General features: G+C 47.3%; 5 protein-coding genes across 5 annotated transcripts; 3 read left to right on the forward strand and 2 right to left on the reverse strand.

Annotated features, from left to right (window-relative positions):
* Positions 1–244: 244 nt before the first annotated feature.
* Positions 245–1,274, forward strand: F5147DRAFT_724557 (uncharacterized protein). Its single transcript, XM_041439058.1, has 3 exons — positions 245–337; positions 395–570; positions 630–1,274. Exons 2-3 carry the CDS (start codon positions 468–470, stop codon positions 1,139–1,141), a joined length of 615 nt encoding a protein of 204 aa, XP_041286271.1. The 5' UTR covers positions 245–337; positions 395–467; the 3' UTR covers positions 1,142–1,274.
* Positions 1,275–1,511: 237 nt separating this feature from the next.
* Positions 1,512–2,658, reverse strand: F5147DRAFT_724568 (proline-specific peptidase). The gene is made up of 3 exons (XM_041439059.1): positions 2,642–2,658; positions 1,828–2,501; positions 1,512–1,775 (listed from the first exon to the last, which is right to left on the reverse strand). The coding sequence occupies exons 2-3, from the start codon at positions 2,478–2,480 to the stop codon at positions 1,517–1,519; spliced, it is 912 nt and encodes a 303-aa protein (XP_041286272.1). The 5' UTR covers positions 2,481–2,501; positions 2,642–2,658; the 3' UTR covers positions 1,512–1,516.
* A 268-nt stretch (positions 2,659–2,926) lies between these two features.
* F5147DRAFT_643435 (uncharacterized protein) lies at positions 2,927–4,543 on the forward strand. Its single transcript, XM_041433121.1, has 5 exons — positions 2,927–2,974; positions 3,026–3,555; positions 3,608–3,698; positions 3,761–4,086; positions 4,138–4,543. Exons 2-5 carry the CDS (start codon positions 3,175–3,177, stop codon positions 4,363–4,365), a joined length of 1,026 nt encoding a protein of 341 aa, XP_041286273.1. The 5' UTR covers positions 2,927–2,974; positions 3,026–3,174; the 3' UTR covers positions 4,366–4,543.
* A 437-nt stretch (positions 4,544–4,980) lies between these two features.
* Positions 4,981–5,805, forward strand: F5147DRAFT_724578 (uncharacterized protein). The gene is made up of 2 exons (XM_041439060.1): positions 4,981–5,182; positions 5,240–5,805. The coding sequence occupies exons 1-2, from the start codon at positions 5,053–5,055 to the stop codon at positions 5,665–5,667; spliced, it is 558 nt and encodes a 185-aa protein (XP_041286274.1). The 5' UTR covers positions 4,981–5,052; the 3' UTR covers positions 5,668–5,805.
* Positions 5,806–10,276: 4,471 nt separating this feature from the next.
* F5147DRAFT_26419 (uncharacterized protein) lies at positions 10,277–11,505 on the reverse strand. The gene is made up of 4 exons (XM_041428928.1): positions 10,730–11,505; positions 10,525–10,678; positions 10,369–10,473; positions 10,277–10,314 (listed from the first exon to the last, which is right to left on the reverse strand). The coding sequence occupies exons 1-3, from the start codon at positions 11,273–11,275 to the stop codon at positions 10,424–10,426; spliced, it is 750 nt and encodes a 249-aa protein (XP_041286275.1). The 5' UTR covers positions 11,276–11,505; the 3' UTR covers positions 10,277–10,314; positions 10,369–10,423.
* Positions 11,506–12,727: the final 1,222 nt, after the last annotated feature.

The raw sequence follows: 12,727 nt of genomic DNA on the forward strand, positions 1-12,727 counted from the left end.
GGCGCTACAGTCGCTGCGATCAGCATCAGCATCAGAATCATCAGAATCATCGTGATGTGGCAACACCACCATGCAGCCCACAGAACTTGAAGGAGCGACTGTAGTTCCTTCTCAGTATCGGGTAAATCCATTGTGCAAACTAGAAAAGCATCAACACCTCAAAACAAATTTGAGACGTAGTACTCGGATCCCCATTTCTGTGGTATATAAATATAGAAATTGTCAGCGCAATCACGTGCTGATTGAAAGGACAGGTTTGACCGTGTGATGGGTCCACTGGACAATTGTGCAACCAGTCCATATGCGAGAATCCGCGAGGAGCCCTAACTTGACCGGGGTAAAGTATTTTAGGGCCATGGCAAATTAGTTGGCAGTGCTAATCATATGTCAGCAGGGTATCTGGGCTCCATAATAATCAAGAACTTGCGTCACGACTCACTAGTAGTACCTTCAGGTAATCGGTATCCATGATGTCTCGCGCAGAACTGGTAGTTGGTTGGATGTTCGGAATGCTTACTATACTTGCCACCATGTGGCATGGTCACATCCGACTGCAACCGGCAGAACATCGCGAGTACCTCCCATACGTGTTGAAGCAAAAACATGATAGACTGACCTCCGCACTTTAGAATCTCAGGCCATAGAATACACTTACGCTGGTGACGATTACCCATGGGAATTTCCTGTCGATCTCACCCATGAAGCCGTCGCGATGACTCTTCACGAGAGTGTGCATTTTGCTCTAAACGCATCTGATACAGAATCTCAACTGGAGTGGGAGAGCCTCCCAAGTTGGCCGAAAATAGTTGGTCGCACCCATCTAGGACCAGAGCAGCGACTCTTCGTGCTGGTCTTCGGTCATCAACTTCACTGTTTATGGATACTGCAGGAGGCTCTCGTCGACTACAGCCGTGACGAACCCTTCACCAATTATCATCACGCACATCACTGTCTCAATTATCTTCGGCAGACTCTTATGTGTGATGCTGCACATACGCTGGAAATGGGAGACTTTCTGAATGTCGATTATGAGAAGGACAGAGTGGGGGACACATTAGTTTGCAGGGACTGGAGCAATGCCATTTCAGTATCTGAAGAGTACCACGAGAAGTGGTTGCAGTGGAGGACGCGTTGGGACTGAATTGACACACTACCTCGTACGCTTCAACCTGTTCGCTGAATGTATCTGCAGAACTATGTATTATTCTACTGAGTGGTTCGATGGTTGTACTAGGTTTAAATTTTCAAATCCGAGCCTGTTCAATCCAACAAAATCGTTCAGTCTCTACTAGTAGCACTGCCTAGTTGCATGAACCAAGTTGTCTCGAGTTCAGACGAGGGAAAAGCCCTGCAAACCGGCTCCTGCAAATTACTTATGCGTCTTCCCAATGGGATAGAACAATCCCTCTTTGGGCTAATGCTTTGCTGTACCCGTGGAAGGAGGAAATCGCTGCGACAATCCGGTTATTCCATTCCCATGCATTCAATATTCCTTGTATTTTACAGGATTAACTATTCAAGGATACGTCAGAAAATCAGCCACCACTTGAAGGTACCTCGCTTGGTTCTCCTCCTCCAAGAATGGCATGTGACGCTGCGAGAACTGTGCCCACTTCACATGCGGGATTCTCTGGAAGAAAGGACTCACGCAGACGTCCTGCGCTTCGTCCATCACACCGTTGGTGAGCAGAGTTGGAGCCGTGATTGTGTGAATCTGATCCAGACACGACCATGACTTCAGCGTTCCTGTGATCGTAAACTCTGACGGTCCGATCCTGGCAACCATGATCAGTACATGTCAGAAAGATGCATCGAGACATCACCTACATCGTATGATATACGGTGGGATGTTGCATCATTGCCGCAAAGGACATTTCCATCACCTTCGGCCAGGGGGTCTTGCAAACGTGCCTCTCATAGAAGATCCCCATCCCTTGTTGATATTCGGGGCTATCCGTCGTTCCCTCCTTCTCGTGCTTTTCAATCGTCTCCCTCGTATTCGCTGGCAGCGCTTTCAGCAACTGGCCAGTGCTTTGTTCCCACAGTGCCATGGACGGCGCTCCGCCGGTGATGATGAGGTGTTTGAGACCCACAGGATGTCTGTGGCTGGCGTAGTGCGCCCCAAGCATCCCTCCCCAGGAGTGACCCAGAAGAGCGAAGCCATTCTGGACACCAAGGTGGGCAATAAGGTTTTCCAGCTCATCCACGAAGAGATCAACGGTCCAAAACTCTTTTGGTTTGTCTGCCACACCTTCAAAAATAGACTTTCCGATGCCGATCTGGTCGTAAAAGACGACGGGGATGTTGCATTTGTTGTGGATTTCGTCGAGAGGTGTCATATACTCATGCGAGACGCCAGGGCCACCATGCAGCACGATGAGAGGATGTGCACCCGAAGTGAGATCACCAACGATTTTGTACCAAGTCTGGTACGCGTCGTCTCCGACTTTGAAATCTACTTTGCCTGTAACTTCAACCATTCAAAGATCAACCTATGGGGCGCGTCGGAGGTATACTGTTGACCAAATAAGACTTGATACGCGATAAAGGCTGATGCGTTTGGAAATGACAACGTTAGGACCAAGTTGGGACGTTCAACTTGGATTATTGCGGCTGTGTCATGCGCCGCCCAAGCGCTTAGATGAAACGGCGGTGTTTCGGTAGTTTCAAACTTGTTGGGAGCCGATCTACTTCGGATTCAACGCTAACAAGGCACTAATCGAGTATCGATGCTGTGCTATGAGGTAAATTCCTCCCAATTCTAGTCTACTCTGATATTCATTCTGATATCATATATCAAGCTTCAACTTACGGATGCGCGTTAGCTGGGAGGAACCGTCGGATCTCCCTGGACTTCCAATTCCGCGGTGGAACCGTTCAAACATGCGTCCTCGTGACTCGTGAGTCGTTTCCTGAAGAGGAAATACTCAGTCAATTAAAAGGTTCCGATTTTGCAATTGTAGTGATTAATCCCGCCACGTCATGACCAGTGGCAACTCACGGTTTATCCCACTCGCTTAAGAACCTTGCAATGGATATGTTTCGGCATTATTTAACGAGGTGCTCACATCATGGTCGTGACTCGCTCCCACTCCCCCGAGTCCCCAGATATCTCCTTCCTCCTGCGGAAGCCTGAGGATCCTTCAGGTTATTCTGTTCGCCATCTGATATATCATGTCATCTAGTTGGACACCAGACGAATCGTCTCAAGTGCTTCTCGCAGAGAAAGGCTGGTTGCAGGGTGCAGTGGTCAGCTCCATCGCATATGGCATTGGTGTTACACTGTTCTTTATGTGCTTCTACCTCCTCATCCGGCAAATTACCCGCACGAACTACAAAAAGACCCTGCCTCTACTCATATACATCACCGTAGATTTTATCCTCGGCACCATATTTGTGGCAGTGCTGGCTGATTTCACACAACTTGCATTCATTCAATATCGCAATTATCCAGGCGGTCCGAGCGCATTTGAGAATAACATGTTCGGCATTCCTGTGGACAGTGTTGGAAACGTCTGTGGTGTTCTGATGATGGCTCTTTCAGATGGATTGGTCGTGAGTAGAGGTATTCGACGTTGAAAATGTTATCGCTAATATATCTGTTCAGGTTTGGCGCTGCATGGTAATTTACAGAGGGTGTATGGTGCCAGTGTGGATCATCATGTTGTTCCCTTGTCTGATGTTGGGTGCATCTATCGGTCAGTTGATTACTTTTAATGTCTGTTTGATTGTATCGGACGCTCATTATCGCAACCAATAGTTATGGGTATAATGTGGCTGCTTCAATTAACCAGCAATTCCCCATTTTTCACCTCGGGTAGCATCAACTACACCATTCCATATCTCGGCCTCTCACTCGCACTGAACATTATCATCACGATCGTTATCGTCCTTCGTCTACTCACATATCGTCATCGAATTTCCAAAGTTCTTGGCCCTGGCTACGGCACTCAGTACACGTCGATTGCTGCGATGATAGTCGAATCTGCCGCTCTTTATTCCACGTTTTCGCTGGCACTTCTGATACTCTTCATTCTAAACAATCCCATCTTTGGAGCATTTATTGAATTGCTGCCTCAGATTCAGGTTAGCACTGGCAATTAGAGAGGCATTCGCGCTGCTTACGACATGCCACAGATAATTGCAATGTTGCTCATAGTTTTCCGGGTCGCGCAAGGAAAGGGTTGGTCTCAGGAAACCATGTCTAGGGTCATGACCTCGAAGCCGTCAGTGCAAGCGATCCGTATGGGTGATTTCGGGTACAGTTTGCCGGATGGCTCCAAAACGTTCACTAGTTCCTCTGGCATTAGAGTGCATGCGAACTACAAGAGTAGTGACCACAACTCAGCGGAAACGACTGTGTGAGGAAGGTCGCTTGGATACTAAAATAACAGTTGTAGAATGCCCCGGGTCAGAGTACATGTAAAACGAATATTTATTTAGTATACTTTGACAGTAGACCGGTCTCGGGATTGTATTGCTTGGACTTTGGACTTTTTTGAATTTATGTAACGAAATCTTGCATCGGCGTAGTCGTTCAGCCTGAAGGGAAACACGTTAATATTAACCGGCGTATATAGAAGATCTATGACGTATCGGTCTCCCACTATGTAGCACTATCATAGTAAGGGTAAGCGCTGGCCTCCGTGTTATCATGGAGCTGATGCGCTCAAACTAATATCCGCAGATAAGTAATTGGTTGCTAGTGCTAAGTGATGGACTGCCTTAAGTTCAGCCCCACCACCGGGTCCTCATTACGCTAACCTTTGCCTTCCATAACTTTATGGCACCTCAATGCTTCTGCGAGCCACGCAGTGATCTGGATCCGAAGCAACCCTACGATGATCATGAGTCCCCGTGCCTTGTTATGGCCTCAATTGTATAGGTGACTACTGGCCGTATTCCGCATTATGATGCGGCGACTCTGATTGATCAATCCGGGAATCACACAGCCGCATCGCACTAGTAGCGTACTGCCACGGGGCTACTACTACTATCTGTAGTTGGATATTAAGCGCCAAAAGCTACTGCGATTCCCTGCACATAGCAGTGATGAGACGACTTTTCTTTGCTCTTAAAGCGATACTCGCCACAGTCATGGGCATTGGCCTTGCCAATCTTATTGCACGAAGGCCTCATTTCTCCGACAACAGTCTTTTCAAAGGAATTGCTCTCAGCGATGGTACTACAAAGCTTTTGAGCGTGTCCTACAGACTTGACTGACGATTCCACGCATCAGATCTATCCCTTCAAATAGATTTCGGAGAACCAGTATGGATGCGAATAGACCAAACAGCACACTACCGCGCCGATACCGACGAGGGCGGAGAAGAGTTTGCGAAACTCGTTCCGCGGGGAGGGCACACCGTTCCCATCAAAGATGCGGAGACGGGTGAAAGTCGCATTTACACGGTGACGCTCTTTCACCAGCTCAAGTGCCTGGGAATTATCCGTGACAACTATGCGGAAAAGCGCCCCCCGTCGTCGGTTACTCGTCACTGCATGAATTATCTTCGCCAATCAATTTTGTGCCACCCCAACATCAAAATTGAGCCGGTCGTAAATAACGTGGGGTCTGCCGTCAGGGGATACGAGACTGTTTGTCGTGACTGGACAAAAGTTTATGAGGAGGTGGATAAGCTAAATGGAATGACTTCGGATGTGTAGGAGGTTTGAACGGATACCTGTACAGACTGCACTCCATGACTATACAGTGCGTACTGAAGTATACACACAATTGTACTTGCATAGGCCAAAAGAAATGTATCTGCACAAATTGGACGAGAGTTTGTGTATGTGGGCTCGTAAAAAGTTTGCCAAGGATGACTGAAAACGACATGTGCGTGAGAGTGATACATCTGAAACGCCAGAGCGACGAAAATCCAGGAAATAAATACTTTCATTTGATAGAGACGCCAAATGATATGGCCATATCTTGAGATGTAGTCCGAGTCGAGCAGAGCGGCTAGCTGAAACGTCCATGATTAATCAGCGGAGTCGATCAACACCAAATGTTCAACTCGGTGCTGACTACTAGCAAATAGCTAGACGCTTGTGACCATGCAGATGAATCTCCAAGTCATACTTATTGAGGTTAGAATGCACGCTCTCGTGAAGACTCATGACAATGGCTGCTTGAGATGAATCGATGAAACGTGATATTGACAGAGGGTGGGAGGTAGTACTTGCGAATCGCGATGGTGTGCTGCAGCTGCCAGTAAAATGTACAACAATTGGACCCATGTGTCGCGCATTGGTCCAACTGTTGTGCAGTCATTATGGACTTGTTTTCGACGTTGGAGTTGCTCCACGAGATAAGGAGATTGCCGATAAATTTTGTTTTGAAGTGTTGATGTTTTCTAGTACTCGGATAGTCGCTCCTTCAAGTTCTGTGGGCTGCACGGTGGCGTTGCCACATGATGCTGATGCTGATCGCAGCGACTGTAGCATTGGGCACCTAGGAAACGATGGATAACAGAAATTGAACTGCTTTTCAGATTTCCACCTCACCGTAGCCATGTGGCAACCAGGCTTACGGTGGCATCTGAAAGATGTACCATAAGGTAAAGGTTTTTTTAATTCCAATTTTTGTCCTTTGTAGAGAAGTATTAGGACAATACATTCTACGAAAGCTTGCAAGGACCCCGGTGTCCCGATCGCATCTCCAGGTGCGCGAATGCCCTGATGTGAGGCGCACCACTGTCCTCAATCCAGGGTAATCTCATGAGTCAACGTGACAGGTGAGCAGCTGAGCTAGACCAATCACCATGATACATGGCTATCGGACCGCAGGACGTATCTCTATGCAGGTGTAGAATGTAACTTCGTTCGTAAAAATACGTGTGGTGTTGACAGAACAACTCATACAGTCAGATATGGTCAACCGCTCGAGGCATCCAGCGAGTATACTAATATGACGTCCCAATCCACCTCTTGGGCTCTGCCTGATCAGCCCGGATCACGCAGATATTATTGAGTAGTTCCAATCCAACTTGCGAACCTATCGCCGACTATTTCGGTCGAAGTACTTCATTATGGCAGCAACTGCATTAAACAGATTTCGCTCAAAGTCATGTTATTTTCAAAGTTAACGGCATGTCCTTGCTCGGAGGTGCTGTGCATCAGCATTGTGGTGTTGGATCCAAAAACAGTACAAACCTGCGGGTGCCATCATCCCGGCCTTCACATATGGGTCAGTTCTGGTACTCTGAGACCTTTACCGCCAGGCAATACTTACGATTAATACATCCATAGTAAGTCCGCATCAGTGAATCGCTGTGCACCGAATTTGAACGCCGACTTCCATCTTACCTTTGACAAAAATATAGGGAAATACTATCTCTAAATTCCAAAGCAACGTGCCATTCACTTCGGTAAGTTTTCGCCGCCGAGCTGATGTATAAGAGGGCCCAAGTACAATCTCATCTGGCACACAAAAACGCATCTTAACCAACAGTATCATTCAATACTACCATGATCCTGCCCAAAATTAGCTTTTACATCTTACTCTTGTCTGTGGCCTTCGCGCAAATCTCAGCAGCACCCGTCAGACGCGTCACCAGTGACTCGGAGTGTAACAGGAGCCAGAGTGACGATGTAGATGGTATAGGCTGTGAGTAGGTCCCAGTGATGGCGTAGGACTTTACTGATGAATTTGAACCTCTAGTAAATGATAGACTTGGTGACTCGGAGCCCTGCGACGGCTTTTAAAGGCTCGATGCAGCGGAAGGTTGAAAGTTGATGTAAAGAATAATGGATCAGTAGACGGGACGGTCGTTTTGTATATGATCACTATACACATATCGTGACAGGAGCCTTCAGCTATTTCCAGTTTATTATTTGAGTGGGTAGTGGGAAATTATGCTACTGCAAGCGATGATATTCGGTCGTTGGGTTTTATTCACTCTTATAAAAGCAGACATTTGTATACTATATTTGCCGTATCTCTGTCCTCATTTGCTCCTGAAAATAAGCAGTATCTTGACAGTTTTTGATGCGGGACAGTGCAGTATATAGTTGACCATGCGCAAAAGGATCAGTTCCGAGATCTAGAACTGTAAGAGAGAGCGTGAGCCTGACATTGGCATCTGTTGAAAGTAGTCGCATGAGCCAGTCTCAGAGGAAATTGTTTGCGATTCACTGTCCAGCTTGAGCGATATATAAGGATGGAAGGACAACGTGATATGTGGAATGCAGTGGTTTTCGAGATTGTGGAGCAGCTGGACTTCGACGGATGGACAATGTAGAGCAGTTATTCATACACGCGCATTCCTCACCAATCCTTTTTCCACTGAGAGATTGCGTTGTATGGCGCATAGTATGCAGTTTATTTTACATAAGATCTAGTCGATGGGGAGGAATTCCGGGCGCAGTAAGCATTACTAGGTAACCTGGCGTTTGTTCAGGGGCGTGTGGTCTGCTAAGTGCTTCTTTTAAAATATCTGAACTTAGATACCAATCTTGGCTTTTTTCAATCTTCATTCAGTGCACTATCATTTATCACTCACGGTAATCACCAGGTAGCTATAGAGAGTTCAGAATTTTGTCATTAAATTCATCAACAAATACGTTTTGTTGGAGGTTGCCAACTTGCAAATGAGCAGCACATCATGACGGGGTCAATTGACACCAAGCCGACAGCAACTCATGCTAGACGTAAGGCAATTAAGCATACGTGGACGAAGGGGGAGAAGGGATTTGTTCCGGTAACAGTTACTAGTACCGTACGTCGTGCGACTTGACACATTCAAAGTTTTTGGAAAAACCATTCCCGAATTTTAAACCCATGCATTCCCCCTTCGCCGAGCTGACATTTACATAAAAGGGCCCAACTAATCTCATCTGGAATAAGACAACGCATCTTAACCAGCGAACTTTAGAATCATTCAATACTATGAGTGTGTCCAACACCAGCTTCTACGTCTTACTCTTGTCCATGGTATTCACGCGATTCGCAGTGGCAGACAAATGTGACGGGCCTGGTGACGGTGACGATGGTACAGCCTGTGAGTGGGTCCCGGTGATGGCGTAAGGCTTGACTGATGAATTTGAACATCTAGTAGATAATGGAATGGTTGGGGCCTGCAACTTTTAAAGACTCGATGCAGCGGAAGGTTAAAAGTTGATGGGAATAATAATGGATCAGTAGACGGGACGGTCATTTCGTACATGATCACTACACACATATAATGACAGAGGACTTTTGCATTCACCGATGTGGGTACCATTCACAAAATATCACCACGCGTGAATCTCGTGGCTTAGCCTTTGAGGGATCGCAATAGCCCTCCAAAGCAGCGAAAACAGTCAAGGCGACGTCTGCGAGAAAGCGTCATAGTGCGCGAATACCCGAAATCAGATTCCCTCATTCAGATGACGCAATACCCCGGAGCTGTTGAAGGTGTCGCACTTCGTGTAACCAGCGATCCAGAACGTCTATATCATTTCTGCACGAACAACATACTGTTCAGCTGGACCTCTGTTTTTAACATCTTCGCAACAACGCCGCAGACTGCAATCAGAGTCTGACCGATGTCATACGCAGCACGTCGGATTGCCAGCTGTAGAGTTGAAGTTGATGATATGGCGTGGGCGGGACGCAGGCAAGACATGCCATGGTCAAAGGGATAGGCAGGCAGAAATAGGTCCACTCATGTTCAAGTGCAGACTTTGCGACAGTAAGGACTAGATCTTGAAGCTTCGAAGAACAGTTAGCCAAGTTGTCGCCGTTGGCTGCAGAACTAATACAGCACAGCAAGTTAACTGCCGTCGTCTAATGCAAAAACAGCAAGGTTAAGCAAATAGCCTGAGTAGTTGAGCTGGGACCCAGCACGGCTAGCTGACCATGTCATGTATCAAGATAGATAGCTGGATAACGCATTCCAGCATCGGTATATCAAGCCTCAGTAAAAGAAACGCGATATGAACTTCAACTGCGAAGGCTGAGCGCTGAGTGAGGAACGAATGTACAGTCCGGCCTCGCCGTCCAGACTCCAGGTGAAGAGACAAAGCAACCATAAAGACAAAGAAAAGAATGCAGTGCCGGCTCCTTCCGAGTCCGAGAACTCAAAATCAGCCACGGCGATATCCAGGATTCTAGGTGTCGATCATCATACCGCATGCTTGAGCTTGAACTTGATTGGGCACAAAGCAAGCACAAAGGATCGTTAGCTTCCATGCCCATTCGTTTGTCTAGTGATCATATCACAGAAATCCTGGAGGACTTTAAAAGGGGATTGTATTGTAAATGAAAGTCACAACGGTTTGCCTACAAGGCCCAAGGGACGTAGATGTTCGCTACTGGTAAGTGCATAACTTCCAATGTCAAGGTTGATAAGCACGCTCTGAACCTTTGCCTTTGACGCTCACCCATAATATTTAAGATGTCCATGAATTCCTTTGTAGTGGCGTACCGGTACACCCGTCACCTTTCACCCTTTTCCCAGCAGTCGTGGAGGAATCGCACATCCGACGCTAGATTTCGTGGTGAATCGGGGAATTCGCTCCCATCGAGGACTGACTTACTGCTGAATCCCATCACCTCGTATGCATCCTCGTACTCATCCTCGTCCGAATCTTCACCGCTCGCATCAAATGCAAATGAGGAAGCGGCTAGCGGGCGCCGTTCTGTATTCGACGGACAAAACCAGTCTCTTCTCCTGGTTAGTTTGTTATACGTCTATGAAATCGAGTTAGTTATTCATTCCATTCGTCGGAAAGATTAGCTCGCCTCTATCTTGAGGATGCCCGGGCATTTACCCCTGTGCTTGACCCATAGCCCAGGATAGTACCTGGAGCGCTTGTCAAGGCTGATGGCCTTCCGACATCCGCGGCACCTGACGGATATGGGTTGTACATCCTCGGTGTACTCGTCGTTCTCGAGCTCCTGTTTTCTTTGATCCTCCTTTTTTCTCCGTTCGCTACCGCCCGCGATGACTTTATCATTGCGATTACTGTTATCGACCCCCAAGCTCTCAGGAGCGAGCTGCGGAGGGCTCATCGTTTGTTGTGCGTCCTGTGTGTCGCAGCGGGGAGGTGAATGGCTGAGCCCATAAAACCCGCCCCTGCAGACCGACGAGTGGTCATTGATGAGGCAATTGACCGTGGGCCAGTCGGTGCCGACACCGTAAACGAAAACGACAGGACATCCGGCCCTGCCACAAATTAGTGTATGGGTTTGGGCGGTCGTTTGTTTTATGGTGTTGCGTTGACTGGTGACGCAGTCATTGTCTGTTGATTGCACGGCGGCTGAGGGACTGGCGGTTGATTTTTGCATTTGTTTTTCTGGGGGAGGTACCCTTTCAGATGTAGATGAGGAATTTGCTGCAGTGGCGTGACGTTTTTCTTTTCTTTTAAGGCCTACCTCAGAGTTATATTGTTCACCCTCAAATACACGTGGTTTTTTTTACATTCCGATTTCTGTCCATCGAAGTGGCGTACACTGTCAGGTAGTACTAACTAGTTTAAAGGGTGCCTGTATAACACCTGGACTCGTGAATTACCCAGCGCGAAGGTATCCCCCGCTGATCCATCAAAGTTGGGTGACTGGCCTCTCCGTAAGTGTCCGTAAAGTACACATGGTTTTTTTTTTTTTTTTTTTTAAATCAGGTTTATTGTCCTCTGGGGTCGTAGACCCTATGTTGGACTGAGCCCTTTACTTGGGGGGCTTGCTCCCGTGTATCTATCGTAGGTAATAGTACACATGGTTTTCCAAGGCGGACATTCACACTCATCAAAGTCATTCATAGCAGGTTAATGTACTCTCTCATTCTCGTCACTCCTCCAAACGAGTTGACGATTCCAAGGTTTTTCGAGCGGTGGAGTACATCTTCTCGTCGTGAAAGTGAACATTTTTTTAACATGAACATTCCAGAAAACACAGAAGCACAGAAGCACGCTGGCCACCGCCAGGACACTCTTCGATTTTCCCACATGTTTGAAACTCCTTTAGGCCTACAATAGAGATGGTGAAGACACTTGGTCATCAAAGTGTCTTTCTTGCGGGTGATCGGTCCTGCTGTCATCTTCTTGTCTAGTATCTTTACATGCATAATGCCAGATTCCGCACATGTATCACTGATCCCTTGACAGTCTATGAGTGTATTGATCCCCTGTCGAGCCGGAGCCTCATTCACCGACCATGCTGCTGATCCTTTGACAGTTCGTGAGTGTCTCGAGCTGGATCCTCGCTGACCGAACACATCGCTGATCCCCTGACAGGCTGTGAGTGTGTCAATCCTTTGTCGAACTGGAGCTTTGCTGATCCTTTGACAGGATGTGAGTGTGTTGAACCTCTATCGAGCTCGAACCTCGCTGACCGAACACATTTTAATCACTTGACAGTCTGTGAGTGTGTCAATATCTTCTGTCTAGCTCGAGCCTCGCTGACAGAATATGTCGCTGATCCCTTGACAGATCGTGAATGTGTTTATCCTCTGTCAAGCTCGAGTCTCGCTGACCGAACACGCTGCTGATCCCTTGACAGTCTGTGAGTGTGTTGATCCTATGTCGAGCTGGAGCACTGATGTGCTGATAATCACAGTATGGAAGTAGACTTGGCCTGAACCGTTTCTTCCTTTTGATCATGATTCATCAGCATTACAAGTCGAGATGTGGTCCACGTTACAATTTTCAGTATGTCGCATTGCTCACAGCTCATCCACATGGTTCCGATCTCAAGGGTTCACTAGCCCTCCGGGTTGTCAACATCGAGGAAGATTATGCAGCT

This window comes from Suillus discolor, assembly GCF_016758755.1.
Source record: "Suillus discolor strain FC423 chromosome Unknown F5147scaffold_102, whole genome shotgun sequence".
NCBI lineage: Eukaryota > Fungi > Basidiomycota > Agaricomycetes > Boletales > Suillaceae > Suillus > Suillus discolor.

Excerpts from the sequence above, each read along its gene's own strand:
- F5147DRAFT_724568 (XM_041439059.1), bottom strand. The coding sequence starts at position 2,480 with ATGGTTGAAGTTACAGGCAAAGTAGATTTCAAAGTCGGAGACGACGCG. Across the intron at positions 1,776-1,827 it reads CCCACCGTATATCATACGAT|GATCGGACCGTCAGAGTTTA; the intron begins GTAGGTGATGTC and ends CATGGTTGCCAG.
- F5147DRAFT_26419 (XM_041428928.1), bottom strand. The coding sequence starts at position 11,275 with ATGCAAAAATCAACCGCCAGTCCCTCAGCCGCCGTGCAATCAACAGAC. Across the intron at positions 10,679-10,729 it reads CGGGCATCCTCAAGATAGAG|ACGTATAACAAACTAACCAG; the intron begins GCGAGCTAATCT and ends TCGATTTCATAG. Across the intron at positions 10,474-10,524 it reads CGAGGTGATGGGATTCAGCA|CGTCGGATGTGCGATTCCTC; the intron begins GTAAGTCAGTCC and ends CACGAAATCTAG.
- F5147DRAFT_724557 (XM_041439058.1), top strand. The coding sequence starts at position 468 with ATGATGTCTCGCGCAGAACTGGTAGTTGGTTGGATGTTCGGAATGCTT. Across the intron at positions 571-629 it reads ACTGCAACCGGCAGAACATC|AATCTCAGGCCATAGAATAC; the intron begins GCGAGTACCTCC and ends TCCGCACTTTAG.
- F5147DRAFT_643435 (XM_041433121.1), top strand. The coding sequence starts at position 3,175 with ATGTCATCTAGTTGGACACCAGACGAATCGTCTCAAGTGCTTCTCGCA. Across the intron at positions 3,556-3,607 it reads CTCTTTCAGATGGATTGGTC|GTTTGGCGCTGCATGGTAAT; the intron begins GTGAGTAGAGGT and ends ATATCTGTTCAG. Across the intron at positions 4,087-4,137 it reads AATTGCTGCCTCAGATTCAG|ATAATTGCAATGTTGCTCAT; the intron begins GTTAGCACTGGC and ends GACATGCCACAG.
- F5147DRAFT_724578 (XM_041439060.1), top strand. The coding sequence starts at position 5,053 with ATGAGACGACTTTTCTTTGCTCTTAAAGCGATACTCGCCACAGTCATG. Across the intron at positions 5,183-5,239 it reads AGGAATTGCTCTCAGCGATG|ATCTATCCCTTCAAATAGAT; the intron begins GTACTACAAAGC and ends TCCACGCATCAG.